Source organism: Somniosus microcephalus, chromosome 5 (genome assembly GCF_052327205.1).
Source record: "Somniosus microcephalus isolate GS21.2 chromosome 5, FLI_Smic_1.0, whole genome shotgun sequence".
In the NCBI taxonomy this organism is placed as follows: Eukaryota; Metazoa; Chordata; class Chondrichthyes; order Squaliformes; family Somniosidae; genus Somniosus; species Somniosus microcephalus.
Genome location: NC_140991.1, coordinates 304,868,202 through 304,891,467, shown reverse-complemented (window position 1 = coordinate 304,891,467; position 23,266 = coordinate 304,868,202). Strand labels below are relative to the sequence as shown.

Sequence of the window (23,266 nt, the reverse complement as noted above, 5' to 3'; positions counted from 1 at the left end):
ACAAAAAACAGCCAGATGTCTGCTGAGGGATCCAGAGTGCCGGGCCCCTCAGAGGACAATATTCCCGAGAGGAATTTAATTAGGGAAGAAACTGCAGTGGGAAGGGGGAAAAAAAGGCCCAAAGATTTGGGCTGGGACCTCAGGAGGTTTGGTAAAGAAAACACAGTGGTGGTGGTGCAGTGTGAAGATAAGAAGATTCGAGCCTGGGATATAATTCAGGCGGTTCATGAGGGCTGTGGCGAGGGAAGCTGCTTTGCCTGCCGACCAAAACCAAATGTGGGATTTGAGGTGACGGTCAGTGGCCGTGAGGAGGTGGAAAAACTGCTACTCAGTCTGAAAGTTGGTGAGAAATTCTTGGAGGTGACTCTCCTATATTCAGAGGAGGTGGTGGTTTCATTTTTCAACTTGCCAGTGTACATTGAAGATGAAGTGCTGAGCAAAAAGTTGGAGTCGTGGGACATTAAAATCTGTTCTGAAATAAAGAGGAGGTACTATCCGGGAACACGGGTAGCAGACAGAACCCGGTATGTAAAGGTGCGGTTCCCAGAGGGGGTGAGGTCTTTGCCGTACAGTATGAAGTTCAAGACACTGGAAGGTGTGCAGTACTTTCATGTGCTGCACGGTAACCAAGTAAAGGTGTGCTACTATTGTCTGGGACATGACCATCTTGTAAGAAACTGTCCAGATTTGTATTGTTACAAATGCAGAGAGTCGGGACATATCGCTCGGAGCTGCAAGGCGGAGAGCTGTGGGGTGTGTCACAAAGGCCCCACCCACTGTGAGTGTGTGGCAGAAGGGAGCGATATGAGTGATGAGGAGATGGGAGAAGGAGAAGGAGATGAGAGTGGAACGGCCGGAGGAGCAGTGCAGTCGGAGGACACAGCCGGTAAAATGAAGGAGAAAGGAGCACAGGAAGAGGCAGAGGATGGCGGAGCAGAGGACGGGATGGAGATGGCGGAAAACACGCCGAGTGCTGTGGAGGGGAACAAAGACAGCAGCGGGCAGTGAGGGTCGAGTGCAGACTCGAGCCTTACTGCGGTTTGGCTCCCCCTGGGGAGTCTGGTGGCTGCGGGGGGAGAGGAGGCGGGAGCGGGGTGTGTGGTGGATGTGGGTGTTCCGGGGAGAGGCGGGGAGTCAGATATCTTGGTGAGCGGGAGGGGGCAGGATGGGGAGAGGGAGCAAGAGGCAGGAGCCTTAAAGGGACAGCAGGATGGGATCGGCGAGATAGAGACATCAGAAGGGAACAATTTAGGTGCGCCATTGCCCCATGGAGAGAGGGAACAGGGTGCAAGGGTCAGAGGTGGAGATGTGGTCGAAGGGAGCAGCACAGTGGGAGAAACTGCGATAGCAGGATGACCCTCTGTGGGAGATGAAGTATCTGACGGGGAGCAGGATTATGTATCGGACAAGGAGCAGGCACAGGGGGTTGCAGAAGAGCTTGAGTGTGAGGAATTAGAGGGGGACAGAGACATGGAAGTCGGGGGTGGGGTGGCGTCATGTGAAAAGGGAAAGGTTAGTGAGGGGCAGAAGGAGGGAGGAAGGGCAGCTCCTGAGCCAAACAATGCAAGGAAGAGGCTGAAACAGCAGGGAAAGTTTAAACAGGAGGGGAAAAAGAGTTGGAGGCTGCAGGAAAAAGCAACAGCTGCCCGAGAAGTTGGGAAGGAGCATGTGAGGAGGGAAGGGCCAGAGATTAAATGATGGGGAGATTATCAAGCATACTTCCCTTCTTTGGAGCCATGATTACATTGATCTTGATTAATGTGAACGGACTGAGGGGTGAGAAGAAATTGCAGCAGTTGTTGCAGGGTTTTAAAGGTACGGACTTGTTGTGTCTGCAAGAAACCTTTTGGGATGAGGATACCCTAGAAAGAGTTCAGAAGGTTTGGAAGGGAGAGATGTTTGCGAGTTGTGCAAACAATAACCATAGAGGGGTGGCTGATTTGCTGAGTCCGTCCATAAAAGAGAACGTTGCCTTGATGGACAAGGACGCTGAGGGGAGATTTTTATGGCTAAGGGTAATAATGGAGGGATTTAATTGCGATCTCTTTAATATCTATGCACTGAACGATCATTGCAAGCATCGCGAGTTTTTTCGGGGGTTATTCACTGAAGCGGCAGAGGTGGAAAATCCTTGTACAGTGGGGGATTTTAATGTATTTTTATCTCGGATGGACATTTCAGCCCAGATGACCTTTAAGGATGATAGTAAAAATGATGGCAAATTTAAATTTGAGAGACTTATGGATGGACCGGAACCCCATAAAAAGGGAGTTCTCCAGATCAGGTTGGGTGGGTGATGTTTTAAAACAAAGCCGAATAGATTTTGTGTTAATGCGGGAAGGGTTAAGTTCTGAGGTGATGGAGATTTATTATAAAAAAGTATTTTTTAGTGATCACTCGGCTTTGGTTCTTAGAATTAGGAACAGCAGAGTTAAGATCGGTTCAGGGGTGTGGATTTTAAACAATCAATACCTGAAAGAAATTGCTTATAAAGTAGGGATTATAAATATAATAAAGGATGCTCGGAAGGAATCTTTGTTCTTGAAAGAAAGAAGAGTTTGGTGGGATAATTTCAAATATGAGGTAAATGTTTTTTCGGTACGTTATGGGAAAAAGAGGACGGCAGCTAACCAGCGTCGAGAAGAGAATATAAATAAAAGGTTTACGGATGTCTGTAAAGCAGTTAACGGAGGGGATAAGGGAGCGGACACTAAGTTTCGGGTGCTAAAGGAAGAGTGGGAATTATTGCAAGCTGAAAAATGTAAGGGGGCCATTCTCCGTGCAAAGGCTAGAGATGCATTGGAGGGCGAAAGATGCACTAGATATTTTCTAGAGCAAGAAAAGCTGCAACAGAGATTATCGTTAATTGGAGAGTTGAAGGTTGGGGAGAAGATCATTCATGAAAGTGGAGAGATTTTAGAGGCGGCTAGCAGCTTTTATCAAGAGTTATATACTAAAGAAGATATTTCCAATTTGACGATGGAGAAGGTTACTGCTTTTATTGAAGAGGGTTTAAAGGAGGATGAGACAAGCATGTGTGACAAAGAAGTAGGATTAGCGGAAATAAAAGTAGCAATAAGTGGAATTAAGGGGGGGAAAAGCCCAGGGTCCGATGGACTAAGTGCAGAATTTTATAAGGAATTTTGCGAGATTTTAAGTCCATTGATCTTAGAAGTTTTTAAGGAAATTAAAATTGAGGGAAGCCTGGCCCCATCTATGAGGAGAGGGATCATAAGCTTAGCTTATAAAAAATAAAGGGGATAGATGGGATCTGAAGAATTGGAGGCCCAGCACATTATTAAATGTGGATTATAAGATCTTGGCGAGGTTTATGGCAAATCGTTTGAAGGAGGTGTTACCGCAGATAGTTTGGCCCTTTCAGTCCTATGGAGTCATAGGCCGAGACATCGCAGACTCTGTGGTCTCAATCCGAGATGCGATAGAGCTCATGGAAGAGAGTGGGAGGGAGGCTTATGTATTAAAGATAGATCAAGAGAAAGCCTTTGATAGGGTCTCTCATGTGTTTTTATTGAAGGTTTTGGAAGCATTTGGCTTCAAGCCAAATCTAGTGGGAGGATAGAAGATTGGGAAGCATTTAAAAGCCAGCAAACAATAACTAAAAGATTATTAAGAAAGGGAAGATAGATTATGAAAGTAATTTAGCAAAAAATATAAAAACAGATAGCAAGAGTTTCTACAGCTATATAAAAAGTAAAAGGGTGGCTAAAGTGAACGTTGGTCCCTTAGAGGATGAGACCGGGAAACTATTGGTGGGGAACATGGAGATGGCAAAGACGCTGAACAAATATTTTGTATCAGTCTTTACAGTAGAGGACACTAAAAATATCCCAACACTGGACAAACAGGGGGCAATGGGGGGGCGGAGGAGCTAAACACGATTAAAATCACTAAGGAGATGGTACTCGGTAAAATAATGGGAATTAAGGCGGATAAATCCCCCAGACCTGATGGCCTACATCCTAGGGTCTTGAGAGAAGTGGCGGTAGGGATTGTGGATGCATTGGTGATTATTTTCCAAAACTCCCTGGACTCAGGAAAGGTCCCAGCAGATTGGAAAACTGCTAATGTAACACCCTTATTTAGGAAAGGAAGTAGACAAAAAGCTGGAAACTATAGACCTGTTAGCCTAACATCTGTGGTTGGCAAAATGTTGGAGTCCATTATTAAGGAAACAGTAACAGAGCATTTGGATAAACATAATTTAATAGGACAGAGTCAGCATGGTTTTATGAAGGGGAAGTCATGTTTTACAAATTTGCTCGAATTCTTTGAGGATGTAACATACAGGGTGGATAAAGGGGAACCAGTGGATGTAGTGTATCTGGACTTCCAAAAGGCATTTGACAAGGTTCCACACAAAAGATTACTGATCAAAATAAAAAATCACAGGATTGGGGGTCATATACTGGCATGGGTGGAAGATTGGCTATCTAACAGAAAACAAAGAGTCGGGATAAATGGTTCATTCTCAGGATGGCAATCAGTGACTAGTGGTGTTCTGCAGGGGTCAGTGCTGGGACCCCAACTCTTTACAATCTATATTAACGATTTGGAGGAAGGGACCGAGTGCAACGTATCCAAGTTTGCCAACGATACAAAGATGGGAGGGAAAGCAGTGAGTGAGGAGGACATAAAAAACCTGCAAAAGGACATAGACAGGCTAAGTGAGTGGGCAGAGATTTGGCAGATGGAATATAATATTAGAAAGTGTGAGGTTATGCACTTTGGCAGAAAAAAATCAAAGAGCAAGTTATTATCTAAATGGAGAGAAACTGCAAAGTGCTACATTACAAAGGGATCTGGGGGTCCTGGTGCATGAAAAACAAAAAGTTAGTGTGCAGGTACAGCAGGTGATCAGGAAGGCCAATGGAATCTTGGCTTTTATTGTAAGGGGGATGGAGTATAAAAACAGGGAGGTCTTGCTGCAGTTATACAGGGTATTGGTGAGGCCACACCTGGAATACTGCGTGCAGTTTTGGTTTCCATATTTAAGAAAATATATACTTGCTCTCGAGGCGGTTCAGAGAAGGTTCACTCGGTTGATTCCGGAGATGAGGGGGTTGACGTATGAGGAAAGGTTGAGTAGGTTGGGCCTCTACTCATTGGAGTTCAGAAGAATGAGAGGCGATCTTATCGAAACATATAAGATTGTGAGGGGACTTGATCGGGTGGATGCGGTGAGGATGTTTCCACTGATGGGTGAGACTAGAACTAGGGGGCATAATCTTAGAATAAGGGGCTGCCCTTTCAAAACTGAGATGAGGAGAAACTTCTTCACTCAGAGGGTAGTAAATCTATGGAATTTGCTACCCCAGAGAGCTGTGGAAGCTGCAACATTAAATAAATTTAAAACAGAGATAGACAGTTTCCTAGCAGACACAGGAATTAGGGGTTACGGGGAGAGGGCAGGGAAGTGGACGTGAGTCTAGATTCAGATCAGCCATGATCCTATTGAATGGCGGAGCAGGCCCGAGGGGCCGTATGACCTATTCCTGCTCCTACTTATGTTATGTTATCTTATGTTATTTCATTCAGTGGATAAGGATATTTTATTCAAACATATTTAGCGGTGTTAAATGTAATGTTTTTTTATCCCAGTATTTTCCGATACAGAGATCAGTGAGACAGGGTTGTCCCCTGTCCCCATTGTTGTACACATTGGTAGCAGAACCATTAGGTTACATGATGCGAAAGAAACAAGGTGTAGTTGGGATTGTGGTCCGCAGTTCTTGGCTGGTGTCGGTGATACACCAATATGCAGATGACACAACCTTAACATTGAGAAATGGGGAGTCAGTGAGGAACGCTATGGATGTAGTGGAGGAATATTGTAGAGCTTCAGGAGCCAGAGTGAATTATAGTAAGTCCCAGTGCCTGGTTGCAGGTTGGGGGAATGTCCCTTTAAGGTGGTGGAGGTTTTGGAAGTTCTGGGGGTGCATATGGGGTGCAAGAAAGACAGGGATGAAGTGGATCGATTAAATTGGGAACCGAAGGTTATGAAAATTAAAAAGATTTTGGGAAGATGGGAAACAAGGTGGTTGAAAGTGCAAGGAAGAACGACAGTGGTGTCTGCCCTCCTGCTATCTAAGCTATGATACTTATTGACGGTGGAGGATATTCCTGAGTGGGCGGAAAAGTCCATCCGAGAGGCTTGTGTGAGGTTTTTATGGGAAGGGAAACCAGCCTTGGTGGCTTACAATACCACCATTGGATGGAGAAATCAGGGAGGACTCAATTTCCCAAATATTGATTTGAAGAAAAAATCCTTTAGAATCAAATGGGTGAAGAGATTTCTTCAGAAGTCAAATTCAAGTTTTTGGAAGAGTTGTTTTGAGCATTTTTAAAAACAAAGTGGGATAGGAGGGCAGGGGATATTGTATATGGAATACAATAATATGTTTTTGAAATCGATTAAACTTCTCCCTAGGTTTTATAAGGGAGGTTGTAGAGATTTGGGCCCAATTTTTAAAAGGTGTGCAGTTTATGCCCAAGGGGGCTGAGGAATTTTTAGAACAGCCCTTATTTTTGAACTGGTGGGTCAACATCGAAGGAGAGGTTTTATTTAATCAACCTTTTATAAAAGCTGGGATTATATCTGTGAAAGATGTATTATACGAGGTGATTCCAGGTTGGTTGCCGGAAGCGATAGTGAGGGACATGGTGTGGGAGGAGGATCAGGAGGTAGAGGAAAAAGCAATAGGAATTATGGATGAGAAGATTGTGAGGGCAATGCCACAGGATTGGATGGAAGAAATAAATGTGGAAATCTCCAAAGGAAGTAAAATGCGTCCTGCTTTTCCAAGCTTTGTACTGGAGAAAAGGGGAGAGTTGGTCCAATTTGACAACTGTAATACTCGAGATTTCTATGAGGTATTTAGAGAATGGAGATTCAAGACACCTGCTGGTCAGGAGTTTTGGCAGAGTATATACCCACAGCTGGACTTCAACAGGATTTGGAAGGGAGTGTGGGCGAATTTTAAATGTCCAGAGTGGATTGAACTGGATTTCAAATTGGCTCATAACCGGATTTTTACCATGACGGTCTTGTGCAAGATTGGGCGAGTGGAGGCGACAATTTGCCCAGTGTGTGGGACACGGGATGAGACTCTGTCCCATTTACTGGTGTTATGTCCGCAGTTAAATGACTTTAAGTACTATGTTCGACAGTTGTGTGAAGCTTTTTTGCTGGGTGGGGACCGAAGAGCGAGAATGGGAATCCCGTGGGACTCAGTTTTGAGATGGGCATTACAGGAGAGTCTGCCCGAGTCTAGCGGAGCGGCAATTAATTTAATGTTCAGTTTGGCTAGATTCATGATTGTGCAAAGAAGGAATGCTCTGTTTTTTAAGGGGAGGAGAATCAATCTAAAAGAGTATTTTAAATATAAGCTAAAAGATCATTATAAGACTCTGTGGATGTTTTATTCAGAAAGGAATTTAAGGATAGTATTTTACAACCAATTTTTAAGTACAATCGATTAATATATGTTACAGGAGACAAATTAAACTTCAGGGCCTAGAAATTCAGTTGTCTGCGCCAGGCGCTAACGCCAAAAAAGGGCTATATTTCCGTCGATAAAGCCTTAGCGCCGGAATGCAGACCGATCTGCGCCGACGCCCAAATTCATTTGAGATTTAGCGCCGGCGCAAAGTGTTAGCGCCCGCTCGGGTGCGCGCGCAGCTTATGACGTCATATCCTCGCGCAACGCTGTTTTAGCGCCCCAACCCGGAAATTGAGTGGCGCCCGCCCAATGTGGGCGTGGCGCTATTAGGAATTGTAAAATGGAACGTTGCAGAGGCCCTGTGGGCCTCGGGGAGCGCAAATTAAAGGGCACCTCCACTGACCTATAAAGCCCAGCCATTTTGCTGCAATGACTTCACTGCTTTGGATTTCTACACAGAGACCAAGGGACAGAGATTCCAGATTTGGGACAAGATAGGAGAGGTCTTTCTGGCTTCTGGCCAGTGCTTTGACATTTGACTCTTGCTGATTTCACTGTTGCGACCTTGATTATGGGGGCTGCATGGGGGGCCAACATTGAGTTGCAGCATTATGTGCGGAAGGCTCGCAGACGCTGTGAGAGACGGGCAGCCATGCGTAGACACAGAAGGGCCATCAGGCGTCGCCAACGTAGGCCTTACGCACCCAGGCAATACCGGCAGCAGGTGTCCTATGTCACCATGTCTGCGGCACTTTGTGTAAAGAGGCTGCGCTTCAGAAGGGAGGTGGTTGGAGAGATCTGCCAGCTGCTTCACGCAGATTTCCAGCCACAGCTCATGTCCAGGACGTCTCTCTCGGTGGAAGTGAAGGTCACGGTGGCTCTCAGCTTTTATGCAAGCGGCTCGTTCCAAGCCGCTGCTGGGGACATCGCGAACATCTCCCAGTTCACCGTACATCGCTGCATCCGGCAGGTCACCGATGCACTGTTCGCGAGGAGACACCAGTTCATCTCCTTCCCCATGACCCAACAGAGGCAGCAGCAGCGTGCAGTGGGATTTGGCAGGATCGCGGGCTTCCCCATGGTGCAGGGCGCCATTGACTGCACGCATGTGGCTATGCGGGCACCTATAGACAATCCCGAGGTTTACCGCAACCGCAAGGGCTACCATTCCCTCAATGTGCAGCTGGTGTGTGACCACAGGCAGCGCATCCTAGCTGTAAATGCCCGCTTCCCAGGAAGCAGCCACGATGCTTTTATCCTGCGCCAGACTACTGTGGCTGACATGTTCCAGGCACAGCCTCCACCAAGGGGATGGCTTATCGGGGACAAGGGCTGCCCTTTGTGCACATGGCTCATGACCCCGCTCCGCGCGCCCAGGACCCCAGCGGAGGACTCATACAACGAAAGCCATCAAGCAACAAGGAACGTCATAGAGCAAACCATAGGCGTCCTCAAGCAACGCTTCCGCTGCCTGGATCGCTCCGGCGGCTCTCTACAGTATTCGCCGGATAGAGTGTCCCAGTTCGTCGTCGTGTGCTGCATGCTGCACAACCTGGCTATCCGCCGGACGCAGGCACTGCCACCTGACATTGCACCACCACCTGAGGAGGACGAGCAGGAGGACCATCAGGAGGAGGAGGGGGAGGAGGAGGAGGAGCAGGCCAGGAGGGGGCCAGAAGGCCCAAGGGCCGTACGCCGGGGGCTTATTGCTCGACACTTCTAGGCCCGCTGTGAGGGAATGGCCTGTGGGAATGAGCGCACCTGAAGGCAGCCACTCCGGAAGCCGTCAGCCGGTTAACGCAGCAAACACTTGAAACATGACACCTGGACAAGCTGAATAAATAAAAACCTTTATTTAACAAACTGAGGCCCCTTCCCACATGAAACTCAAAAACACAGAACACACCCAAAAAACAGTCACAAACATAAGTCACTCCCCCAACCTGGGGAGGACTAACAAAAGTTGGACATCCACATGGCCTTCAACATTGGCCGTAACAAAAAAAGGGCCCCCCTCGCCAACAGAAAGACCCCCATAAAAACAAAGAATGCCTTCAATTTCGGCCATCCACAAAAATCAGCCCCCAAAACACAATCCCCCCCATATATACAATGCCGCAGAGACCACACTCTAGCGGCTGTGCCGAGAGGGCGAGTCCTTAGAGAGCCTTCCCCGGCCCCTGCCCGGCCTGCTGCTCCGCCTCAACGTGGGCCCTGTGGCGGCCTCAAGGCTGGGGGAAGGCTCATGAGGGCCCCCATGCATCGCGACAGATGCCCTTGGGGGTCGGCCAACATGACGCACGTCCCGGGAGGGGCCGGCTGCTGACTGCTTCGGCTGTGGCTGGCCAGCATCAGTGGCAGCAGCAGCTCCTCGCACCCTGGCTGGGGGAGTGGCAGTGTCGGATGCTCCAAGGGGGGCAAGCTGGCTGCTGCCAGGCGCGCGAGGCTCAGCAGACACAGTGGCAGTCGTCTGGCCTGGCAGTTCAGCTGGCGCAGCTATGTGCTGGAGGCCAGCCCGCTGTGTTGCAGCAGGGCGGCGGGTGCGGGTGCGACGCCTCTGCGTCAAAGCGAGTGTGGCAGAAGTCAGTGACCGCACTGCCCGGGTATGTGCCTCCAGCTGCTGTGACAGTGTGTCGAAGGAACCACCTCTCTGGCGACTCTCCTCCTGCAGTGCCGCGAGTAGTTCGACCCCCCTGGCGTGCGCTGCGGCCAGTTGCTCCACCCCCCTGGCCTGTGATTGGCCGAATGCTGCCACACTCTGAGCCAGGGACTCGATGGCATGCGGCATCTGCTGCACAACCCCCATGAACTCATGGTGGCGCCGGTCAGACGCCACCGAGATCTCTTGCAGGAGGCGCACCTCCTGGCCGAGGCCACTCTCCGGACTGGAGAGAGGACTCTACAGCTGGGGAGAAGCCGGCCGAGCTGGCCGACCCCTGCCGCCTGCCTGGACCCCACTGCCAGCAGGATCTGCCCTCCCCTGCAACACCTCCCCCTGGCTCTCCTGCATGCCAGACGTCCCCCCTTCATTGCCATCCCCTGGCACGGCTGAGGGCTCGCCCGATGGCCCGGCTTCCTCCTCGTCCTGGACGTCCTCCTCCTCCAAGGGCCTGGCACCCGGCGCCTCAGGGACCACCTCCTCCTCAGCAGCTGAAAGCAGGAAGGCACAAGAGTAGCTTTAAAGTGAGGACAGGGCGTCAGCGAGGGACGCCTGAGCGGTGGCATTATGCGCATTTGTCCGTCAGTGGGAAAGGATTTAGATCGGAAGCACTAGGGCAACGAGAGAGCTGCAAGCGGTCATCTCCTTACCAGTGGCTTCCAGCACAGGGTCGGCATCCCCGATGGCTACAGGGCCAGTCACCCGGGGACGCAGGAGTCCAGCGACGCTCTCCTCCAGAGCACTTAGAGCCTGGTAGTGGGGCCGTCCACCACCGGTCTCCAGCCGGCTGCGCGCATTTCTTGCCAGCTTGGCCTGCAAGAGAAAGGACGGACTCTAAGTACAGTGTGGTGCCCTGTTGCTGTGTGTACTGCCTCCCATGGTGGAATAGCCTGGCCAGTGTGGTCAGTGCAGAAAGTGCTGCTGATGATCATGCCAGTGGCATTGCTGCGTGAGGAGGGCTGCCCATTATGCCTTTGATGTCCCTTTGCCCATAGTGTGAGGCTCACATGCAAGGATGAGGAGGACAGTGGAAAGGGTACTCACCTTCACCAGCCGACAGAGGTCATTGAACTTTTTGCGGCACTGGTCCGCAGTCCTGGGCACATCTGAGTTTGAGGAGACCCTGCGTGTGATGCTCCTCCAGGCTTTCCTGAACTCTCTCCTGGGAGCCTTTCTGCCATTGTCCGGGCACAAGATGGGTCTTCTCTCCTGGACAGCATCAATCAGCACCCTCAGTGCATGGTCTGAGAAGCGCTGGGCTCTTTCACGGGCCATCTCCATCTGTTCTGGCGCTATTTTGTCCCACCAGCACTGTTGAGGCCTAGCAGCAGGGCTCCAGTGTGCAGGGCGTGGCAGCAGTCAAAGTTGACCCTTCCCCCTTTAAGAGCAGGCCGGCGTCAGGGTGTCTGCTGTCAAGCAACACATGACCGCACCTGCGCTGCGCCTGGCATCGGCGTTATCAGGCCGCAGCGCCGGTTTAGCGCCGGAACCGAGCATTGCAACGCCGGTTTCAGCGCTCGCCAAAACTCTTGGCCAAATCCACTGAATTTCGGCGCGGTTGCCTGCAGTTTCCGGCGGGCGCTAAATTTACCGAACGCCCGACTTTAGCGCCCCAAAACTGTGCAAACTGAATTTCTAGGCCCAGGTTTTGATGTAAAATGTGGTGGCGGAATGGCTGTGCAGAGCAGCGGAATTGATTTGTATCATACAATGAAATGATCAAGATGTTGTAAATGTTCTTAATCTTCAATAAAGTATATTTATGAAAAAAAAGTGGGTAGCACACTTGCCTCTGAGTCAGAAGGTTGTGGGTTCAAGTCCCACTCCAGGGACTTGAGCACATAAAGCTAGGCTGACACTGCTGTGCTGAGGGAGTGCTGCACTGTCAGAGGTGCAGTCTTTCGGATGAGAAGTTAAACTGAGGTTTACATCCATCTGCTCTCTCAGGTGGATATAAAAGATCCCATGACAGTATTTCAAAGAAAAGCAGGGGTGTTATCCCTGGTGTCCTGGCCAATATGTATCCCTCAATCAACATAACAAAAACAGATTATCTGGTCATTATCACATTGCTGTGTGTGGGAGCTTGCTGCGTGCAAATTGGCTGCTGCGTTTCCCACATTACAACAATGACTACGCTCCAAAAGTACTTTATTGGCTGTAAAGTGCTTTGAGATGTCCGGTGGTCGTGAAAGGCGCTGTATAAATGCAAGTCTTTCTTTCTGGAAATTCTTACGTTACTGACAGCTAAGAGTTTGCATTGTATGACGAGCAAAAATATTTAAAGGGTAACTTTGCATTCCTGCTTAATTCCAGGAGTGACCACAAAGTGCGGAAGTGAGTGAGTTATTTGATGCTGCAGCTGTATTGTACAATCGGTAGCTGCACAGTGCAAGTCACACAGCCAAGCAGCGCTCGATTTATATCCCATTCCAACAACCAGAGAGATCGCTTTGCCACGAGTGTGTCAAACTCATGCGAGCATGGGCGGGCGCATCTCCTGCTTCACAAAATAAAAGTGGAACACTTTTTTAAAAAATCTGGCATTGGAGATATGCTACCTGTAGTGTATGTACCCGTCTACCTTTAAGAGAACTATTGTATGTAACCGTTCACCTTTAAGAGAACTATTTTAGGTGTGGCACTACTTTGTTTGGCTTCTGTATACTGTAATACCGACGGTGACCAGACCAGTATATAAGTGTTGTGTCAGGATTTATTGGGCAGATTCGCCCTGACCTTCGAATAGTAAAGTCCTGTTTTAAGTTACTCTTGGAGCCTGTGTATTAATTAACTAAACAACCCACAGACTTTACACTACCCGCCGCATTAAGCATAAGCGGTATGAAACAGCCCCCTCAGGGGTGGCATACTGCTGCATTTCAGAGACAGACAGGAATTTGCATCTGGCCTTACATCATATTGGAATTGCTGTGAATTGGAAACTGCTTTGCTGTGAAGCAAAAGTACCAACCTCAGTCACCCAGCGATCATTCTATTCATAACACAGACTAATGGAAATTAATAACCGGAATAAGGTGTTTATTTTAACAAAAGTACTTGTGACTTAATTTTACTGGGAAGTATTATGAACCTCTGGGATAGTTTAATACTTCAAATATAGAAAGCAGCTTTCACTTCTGCTTAAAGATAGTACTGGAAGTTCTCAAAGAAAATGTTCAAAGTTAAGGGGAGATTCCTTTGTCATAACCGTCAGCTGTATGCACGTAGAAATACATAAAAGTTACAGCATGGAAACAGGCCATTTGATCCGACAAATCTGTCTTACTCTCCACGCAAGCAAATGATTCTAATCACATTTAACCATCAAAGCTTTTTCCTTCATCCACCTGTCTCATCTAATCATGAAAGTAGACATGGTTTCTGCCTCACCCACTAATCCTGGAAGTGAATTCCACAGCCTTACAACTCCCTGTGTAAAGACATTTCTCCTGCCCTCTGTTCTAAATCACTTATATTTAAGCTTGTAACTATGGCCCTTCATACTTGACCCCTCAACTACTAGAAACGGTCTGCTTCAATCTGCCCTGCCCTGAATTGCAGGTTGGAGGTAGTCTCGGTAATGGATGCATTGTGTAAAACATCCTCGGTGTATATCAGGAGGATCATGAATCAAGATACTAGATTGTGTGTGGTTTCCCTAATTCGTGATTGCACTGGAGCTGAATTTACATCACATTAGGAAGAGTTCTGCACAAAAGGGGCCGATTTTAATCTTTCCCGGCCGGTGGAAACCAGCTTGGGGGGCAGTTAAAATCGCTGGGACTCTGTCACCCACGCCCCACTCTCTTCCTGCAGGCTACAATTTTCAACTGCTCTTCCGTGGAGATGAAATATGCAGATCGCACTCCCATGGCCTCATTGGCTTCTAGTTTAGCCCTGGGCCTGAGTGGGGAAGTGGTTATAGCTTTCTCGCCAGGCCAAACTCACTTTCTTTGACTTTCCTCGTAGGGCCAGAAGGAGCAGGCATGCACTACCGGGCCCCACGAGGCAAGTTTAGTCCTCTCCTGCCCTAGGCTCCACCGGATCGAGACACCCCCCTTAAAACCACTGGGACCTCGCGCTGCCGATGTCTGGGGTGGTTTGCCACCTGCATTGGCTCCAACCTGCCCGATTCCCGCCCAGAGTTAAAATTGGACCTTAGTCTCCGAACTTTAAGTGCCCTGAAAAAGTTAGCGCCCCCCGCGCCCGAAATTCACTGGTAGCACCCCAAGAGGGAGGTGGGGCGCTACTGGATGCGCCCTGCCTCCCTCTTGGGGCGCTGCGAGTGAATATCATGGCACCGCGGTACTGCAGGCCGTCCTCCCTGGGCCTAGCGCAGCGCGACCCGGGGCCCAGCTGGGCCATCAGGGATCGGGAGTGCCGGAAAAAGAGCCCAACACTCAAGAGGAGAGTCGGGCTCATGGAGCGCAGCCGGTACCCTGCGGGGGGTGGTCTTCACAGGAGGCCTGGGACAGCAATGGGGGCAGCTGCTGGCGGGCGGCCAGCAACAAAAATGGCCACCCAGTACCTCCTCTTGAATTTGCTCTGCCCCGACTGCACCTACGCCCCTCTGACCCTGTCGGACATAGCGTCCGACGGTAAGTCAGGAGGCGCTACCGAAGATCGCGGCCGGGGCACTGCACATGGCGATGACGTCATCGCCGGAGGCGCAGCGCCGCAGGGCGCCAATGGTTACCACCACCGCTAATCTCCCGCTGAATTTCTTAGGGCACTAACGGGAGGCGCAAATCAACGGAATTTTTCCCCCAATGGGGACAATTGTGACTTTGGCCGATAGTGCAAAACGAGCGATATCGATCCAGCCACCCGTTATACATCTCTCCCGATTCTTATTTTCATGCAGTCAACGGAAGTCAATCGGCAGCGCTACCCTAAAAATATAAAGAAATTCAAAGATGGTGCTGCATTCTCTGGAGGCCAATTCCATGACAGCAGTCCATCGTTCCGAGATTGCTTTGATGACTAGTGTCTATTAATGATTAAATCCTCTTCTCCTGGGTCCTCGGCAATCTTCGACACTAGGGACGCACAGGTGTCCCTTGTGCCCAATGGCTCCAGGGCGTAAATGGAAGAAATAGATCACGAGACGTAGTTCCCTCATTTGCATAATTCCGCCATAATATGCCGCCCCAACTCCATAGGAATTTTTGACAGGCCAAAAAGGGATGGGGTTGTCCGCGTGACCGAGTCCAGCTCTAAATTCTGCTTCCACCTGCCCAGCTAACGACAACATTACAATCCCTGGAGTCCTGGAACTTTTGCAGCCCTCTCATCATTTAACTGATTCGGTCCGAGCAGGTAGATTTATTATTGACCATGTTGTTTCTGCTCGTGCTTAGCCCCAATGATTTGTGAGAAGTGACGTGAGAGTAAATGGGAAATTACATGTACGAGATGTTAAGAAAATAAATCTTGTATGCAAGAATAAAAATACATTCAAACACAGTTTCACACGCAAGCCATCTTTATCGCCTCTTGAGTATGGTAAATTATGAACAGTATCATGCTGTGTATTCATAAAGAATTGTGTTGAGACTATCCATTCGTTTTTAATTTTGAGACCATTGAGCCCATTAGAAAAAGGGTTTTCACCTTATTGGTTCCCAGGCCATAGAGATGTTGACCCAGTGGACCAACTGATTCCACAGTAAATATTAAATATACAAAGGAAAGAAGCCCTATGTAATTATTTTCCTTGCAATCAGAGCAGAGTATAAGAGTGAGACATGTTGTAATGTCATTTGCATCATATAATGTATCCAAATATCCAAATATATAGTAACCCGCTTGACATGAATCAGTCATTCATGAAAGAAAAACTAATGAAATAATATTGAGCAGCCTACGGGTGGCGCTGTCCAGGGAGAGTATAAATACTCGGGCACGGGCCCAGCTTGCGCAGGACATTCTTAACAGGATCTAGTGAAGGACACAACTAGACCTCCATGTTGTAAAACAGTTGATTAAAGCTTTGTTTAACGCTTAGACCAAGTGCCTAGTCGTTTTCTTACGTCACCGCTCTTGTCTTCCAAACGACAGTGAATCATTTTACGAGCAGTCTCCATTGAGTCCTTATCTCTGTGATTTTGTGCAGGTACTTCTGTGCTTCAGATAACAGCTACAGATGCTGATGACCCTACGTATGGAAACAGCGCCAGGGTGGTGTACAGTATCCTGCAGGGACAGCCATACTTTTCTGTGGATCCCAAAACAGGTACCCTTTGGTTTCATATTTTTTCTAGCAGTGTTTTGGAATCTATATACAGCCTACACACCGAACGCAAAATCTGCCATGAATCAGCGCAATCGGGCGGCGGTTGAAAACGGAATTCCAGGGATGGGGTCAGCAGCAAAGGGGGGTGGCCCACTGCTTCCTGCAATGGCACATCAGTGGTAGCTGCCCCACCCAGGGCTGTCCCACATTTCTAAGGTGGAGTGCCGTCCTCCATAGAGAGAATGAAAGAAAGAAAGACTTGCATTTCTATACCACCTTTCATGACCTCAGGGGACATCCCAATGCACTTTGCAGCCAATGGAGTCCGTTTTTGAAGTGTAGTCACTGTTGTGTTGTAGAAAATGTGACAGCTAATTTACACACAGCAAGATCCCACAAACAGCAATGCGATCATAATCAGATAATCTGCTTTAGTGATGTTGGTTGAGGGATTAAATATTGACCAAGACACCGGGGATAACTCCTCTGCTCTTCTTCGAAATAGTGTCCTGGGAACTTTTACGTCCTCCTGAGAGGGAAGGTGAGGCCTCTGTTGAAAGTCTCATCCGAAAGACGGCACCTCCGACAGTGCAGCACTCCCTCAGCACTGCACTAGAGTGCCAGCTAGATTTTGTGCTCCAGGTCTGGAGTGGGATTTAGGTCCATGACCTTTTGACTCAGAGGCGAGAGTACAACTACTGAGCCACAAAAGGCCATTAAATGTCAAAGCCTCAAAGCTCACAAGTCACTGGCATAAAAGAAATCTGCCGATCCTGCATCCCTGACTGCAGCTGAGGACCCCCTTTAATGACCGCTCAAAATGGCCTCCTCACAACTTTTTGAACCTTTGGTGGCTGAGATCAGGACCTGGCGGCAACCGGGCCAGGGTCGTAACTACGTAATTTGACCCTGATTGGCAGATATTCATGAGGCTCCCGTCTATTTGTGTCAGGAGCACTTCGATCAAGGTCCGCCCGATAATTGAAACAGGCGGGATCTCAGCGGTCAGTCAGCATGTTGCTGTCCCATGGTGTTTCGGTCCCGTTACCTTCCTACTTTCAACCCTAAACAGAGACACGAAAATTGCCCTTCATGGGGGTAATTTTGACTTTGGGGGATAGTGTAAACCGGGCGATATCCGATCAGCCTCCCATTATACATCTTTCCAGGTTTTTATTTGAAATTTCAATGAGAGATGTATAATGGCCATCTGATCCGAAAGTGCCCTTTCATACAGTCTTTCCAAAGTCAAAATTAACCCCATGTGTCTTAATTTAATCAAAAGCATCCTATGTGAAACCTTATCAATTGAAAGTCCATATACACAGCACCCACTCTATTATTTCCATAAAGCATTCTATTAATTTCTCAGTTATGTCTTGTTTGAATATATCTAGCCTGCGCCCTAATCCTCTGCTAGGAACATAGGAACAGGAGGAGGTCGTTCAGCCCCTCAAGCCTGTTCCGCCATTCAGTGAGATCATGGCTGATCTGCAACCTAAACAATATACCCGCCTTTGGCCCATATCCTTTGAATACCTTTGGATAACAAAAAGCTATCAGTCTCCAATTTAAAATTAACAATTGACCTAGCATCAATTGATGTTTGTGGATGAGAGTTCCAAACTGTTACCACTCTTTGTGTGTAGAAGTGTTTCCTAATTTCACTAATGAAAGGTCTGGCTCTAATTTTTAGACTATGCCCCCAGTCCTAGAATCCCCAACCAGCAGAAATAGTTTCTCTCTATCTACTCTATTTGTTCCCCTTAATATCTTGAAAACTTTGATCAGATCACCCCTTAACCTTCTAAATTCTAGGGAATACAACACTGATTTGTGTAATCTCTCCTCATAACTTAACCCTTGAAGTCTGGGTATCATTCTGGTAAACCTACGCTGCCCTCCCTCCAAGGCCAATATATCCTTCCTAAGGTGTGGTGCCCAGAACTGCTCACAGTGCTCCAGGTGTGGACTAACCAGGGTTTTGTACAGCTGCAGCATAACTTCTCCCCCTTGTATTCTAGTCCTCTAGATATAAAGGCCAGCATTCCATTAGCCTTTTTGATTATTTTCTGATCTGTTCATGACATTTTAATGATCTCTGTACCTGGACCCCCCCAAGTCTCTTTGGACCTCCACTGTTTTTAACTTTTCACCATTTAGAAAGTACCCTGTTCGATCATTTTTTGGTCCAAAGTGGATGATCTCACATTTGCCTACATTGAAATCCATTTGCCACAGTTTTGCCCATTCACTTAATCTATCAATATCCCTTTGTAATGTTATGCTTTCATCTACATTGCTGCCTATCTTTGTGTCATTGTCAAATTTGTATACATGACTGTCTGTGCCATCATCTAAGTCGCTAATAAATACAGTGAATAGTTCAGGCCCCAACACAGATCCCTGCGGGACACGATAGCAAAATACTGCAGACGCTGGAAATCTGAAATAACAACAGAAAACACTGGAAAAACTCAGCAGGCCAGGCAACATCCGTGGAGAGAGAAATAGAGTCAACATTTCAGGTCGAAACCCTTTGTCAAGACTGAAAAAGCACAGGAAATGAAACAGATTAAAAGGCTAGTTTGGGGGCTGGGAAATGGGGATGAGAGAACAAAAGAGAAGTGAAGAGACATTAAGAGGTATTCAAAACCAGACGAGATGGTGATAGGACTAGTGGAGACAAAAGACGGCTCTAGATTAGGTGTGAAATGCGCTGGCAGAATGGGAGACAGCTGCCATGTGGGAGAGAAAAAAAAGAGGGGGGGGCCAAAACAAAGGTGTGGATAAAAAATATATATAAAAAATGTAATAGGGGCCGAGGTTATGATCTGAAATTGTTGAACTCGATATTGAGTCCGGAAGGCTGTAAAGTGTCTAATCGGAAGATGAGGTGCTGTTCCTCGATCTTACGCTAAGCTTCCATGGAACAATGCAAGAGCCCGAGTACGGTGAGATCTGAGTGGGAATGGGGTGGTGAATTAAAATGACAGGCGACTGGAAGCTCGGGGTCATCCTTACGGACTGAACAGAGGTGTTCCGCAAAGCGGTCACCCAATCTGCGTTTGATCTCCCCAATGTAGAGGAGACCGCATCGTGAGCAGCGAATACAGTATACTAGATTGCAAGAAGTACAAGTAAATCGCTGTTTCACCTGGACGGGGTGTTTGGGGCCCTGGACAGTGGGAAGGGGGGAGGTATAAGGGCAGGTGTTGTATCTCCTGCGCTTGCACGGGAAGGTGCCGGGCAAAGGGGATGCGGGACACCACTAGTCATATCCTGCCAATTAAAATACCTACCCAAAATCCCAACTCTCTGTCTCCTGCCGCCTAGCCAATTTCCTAACCAAGTCAATAATTTGCCCTCAATTCCGTGGGCTTCTACCTTAGTTAACAATCTCTTATGTGAGACTTTATCAAATGCCTTCTGGAAGTCTATAAAAATAAAATCCATAGACATTCCCCTGTCCATTACTTTAGTCACCTCTTCAAAAAATTCAATCAGGTTTGTCAGGCATGATCTACCTTTCACAAATCCATTTGGCACACCCTGATCAACTGAAAATTTTTGAGGTGTTCAGTCACCCTATCCTTAATTATAGACTCTAGCAATTTCCCGATAACAGATGTTAGGCTAACTGAGCTATAATTCCCTGGTTTCCATCTCTCGCCATTCTTAAATAACATACGCAATTTTCCAATCTAAAGGAACCGTTCCTGAATCGAGAGAACTTTGGAAGATTATAGTTAGGGCATCTGCAATGTGCTCACCTACTTCCTTTAAAACCCTGGGATGGAAATCATCTGGTCCTGGGGATTTGTCACTCTTTAGTGCCATTATTTTCTGCATTACTGTTATTTTACTCATGTTAATTTTATTGAGTCCCTGTCCCTGATTCAATATTAGTTTCCTTGGGATTTCCAGCATGCTATCCTTTTCCTCTACTGTAAATACTGATGCAAAGTCATATTCAACATTCCGCCATTTCCTTATTATCACTGACAATATCACCGCTTTCAGTTTTTAAGGGGCCAACATTTCTCCTGACTACCCTCTTTTTCCAAATGTAATTGTAAAAATTCTTTGTATTGATTTTCATCCTTACAAGTTTCTTTTCATACTCCCTTTTTGTAGCTCTTACTATCTGTTTTGGGACACTGCTGTTTTTTGTATCTTTCCCATCTGCCAGGATTTATGCTATTTTTTGCATTTTTGTATGCTTTTGCTTTTAGTTTTATGCTGTTCCTTAACTCTTTAGTCATCCATGGCTGTTTATTTTGGCAAATAGAACTCTTGTCCCTCAGGGGTATAAATTGGTTCTGTAACACATTCAATTCTTTTTGGAACATCTTCTATCATTTTACCCATTAACAGATTTGCCCAGTTTACTGTGGACAGCCTCTGCCTCATCCCATTGAAGTCGGCCTTACCTAAATCTAGGATCTTAGTAGCTGTTTTACATTTCTCCCTTTCAAACGTTATGTTGAACTCGATCATGTTATGATCGTTATTGGATAAATGTTCCCGCACAGTTAGGCTGTTAACTAAATCTGGCTCATTACTCATTGCTAAATCTAATATGGCTTTCCCTCTTGTTGCCTCCAGGCCATATTGTTGTAGAAAACTATCCTGGACACACTCAAGAAATTCACTACCTTTCTGGCAGGTGCTAGCCTGCTTATCCTAATTTATATGAAAGTTAAAATCCCCCATTAAAACCATTCTGCCTTTGCTACACACTTGTCTAATCTCTGCATTTATACAATCTAGCACTTCACAGCTGCTACCAGGGAGCCTATAAACAACTCCCACTACACTGTTAAATCCGTTCCTATTTCTTAATTCTACCCATACAATCTCCACTGCCTGCGTCCCTCTCTTTATATCCTCTCCTATCATTGAAGTGATTTCATCCTTAATCACTAAGGCTACTCTTCCAACTCTGTCATTTCCCCTATCTTTCCTGTAGACCTTATAACTTGGTATATTTAGTTCCCAGTCTTGACCGTCTTGCAGCCATGTCTCAGTAATGGCTACCATGTCATACCTTCCAATTTGAATTTGCGCCTGCAGTTCATTCAATTTATTCCTTGTACTCCGTGCGTTTGTATAAAGAACGCTTATTTGGGCCACACACCCTAGCCTGTCCTTCAGTTTAAAGTCCTTGTGACCGCCCTATCTTTCCTTCCCACTAGGACCCTGGTCCCAGACTAGTTCACGTGGAACCCGTCCCACCAGTACAGTTCCTTCCTGTCCCAATACTGGTGCCAGTGCCCCATGAAATGGAACCCCTCTTTCCCACATCACTCCTTTAGCCACGTGTTCACTTTCCTAATCAGCTTATTCCTACGCCAATTTGCACGTGGCTCAGGTAATAATCCAGAGATTATAAACCTTGAGGTCCTGTTCTTTAATTTAGCTCCTAGTTCCTGGTAGTCCCCAAACAGGACCTCTTGCCTACTCTTCCCTATGTTGTTGATCCCAACATGAACAAGAACGACTGGATCCTCCCTCTCCAAACTCCTTTCAAGCTGGTTCGAGATGTCCTTCACCCTGGCACCAGGTAGTCAACATACCATGTGGGACTCTCGATCTTGCTTACAAACGATGCTATCTGTCCCCCTAATTATAGTATCCCCTACAACTACCACATTACGCTCCCTCTCCTCCTTCTCCTCCCCTTCCTCCTCCTCCTCCCCCATTAGGACAGCCTCCTGCTCCAAAGTGCCATGGTCTGCATCCTGGCTGTCCTTCAGGCAGTCTTTATCCTTATCCTCACAGGTAACAAGTACATTGTACCTGTTGGATAGGATCAGTTTCTGTGGATCCTCGTTCCCTTTCTTACCTGGGTTCCTCTTACTCTGCACATTATCGGTCACACCAACCCCATTGCGATCCTACAAGGTGTGACCGAAGTCTGGAGCAAACTGTCCAGATACTCCCTGCCCCTCCCTTATGTGTCAGTGTCTCCAACTCGCACTCCAGCTCAATGACTCTGAGCCGGAGAGATTCGAGACAGAGACATCTCCTGCAGACGTGTTCACTCGGGACAGTCTCGCTATCCACAAACTCCCAAATACTGCAGTCCAGACACACAACCTGCCCTGCCATATTTTATTTCTCTATGCTCTTTTAATGCTCTAACCTTATTTTATTTATTTAATTAGTTAAAGTCTTTATTCAATGATTATTTATAGTTATATTAAATAGTTTAACTAGTTATTAATTTAATAAAGTGCGTTATAGTTTCCCAGCGCTTAGTTTAAACGTCTGCCTAGTTTAGATGGAATAAATGTTAATAGACACCAACCAATCACCTGCCTGCTGTCCTGTGACATCAATCCTTTTTTATTTGTTGTTTTTGAATTTGCCGAATTTGTACTGCCTCCTCAGTGCTGCCGCCACGCAGGTCCGCTCTGTCCTCGCCTCCCGCTGTATTTATCTGCCTCGGGTGCTGCTGACTTCTTGCTGTTTGGGCAGTTCCCATTGTTGGTGCATGGTCATATTTGCTATGTTTTGTTTCCATATTATCTGGGTTAGCTCCCTTTTTATTTCACTGAAATTGGTTTCTTTTCCAGTCAAGTACTTTTATATTTGACAGTCCCGTCTCCTTTTCAATTTTTATATTGAACTCAATTGTGTTGTGATTGCTGTTTATTGGATCTGAGGCCTGTGCTGAACACCAGAATCAAATCTGTTGTTGGTCGTTGTCCGATATTGTAGATCGAAAAAGAGCAAAACTGGGTTGAGAGCTCTCCCTCTCCCTTGCTAGCATGTACATGGCTTCTATTCCCTCTCTCTGACACCAACCCATAATTAATGATCTGGTCAGGGAGTCCTCCGGGAGAGTTTCTACAATTAGATCTACAATACAAAAACATGATGAATGAAGCACGCGTTACTGAC

At 47.2% G+C, this 23,266-nt stretch overlaps 1 protein-coding gene across 4 annotated transcripts in view; it reads left to right on the top strand.

The window, feature by feature from the left end:
- Nucleotides 1–23,266, top strand: part of LOC147117868 (cadherin-18-like) — a 1,002,068-nt gene that overhangs the window by 801,641 nt on the left and 177,161 nt on the right. For 3 of the 4 annotated variants that reach the window (XM_085989250.1, XM_085989249.1, XM_085989252.1), the window contains one exon: nt 16,238–16,357. The exons of the other annotated variant lie outside the window; for it this stretch is intronic. In XM_085989250.1, coding sequence (XP_085845376.1) covers nt 16,238–16,357 — 120 coding nt within the window. The remainder of the gene's footprint in view (nt 1–16,237; nt 16,358–23,266) is intronic. 4 annotated transcript variants of the gene reach the window in all.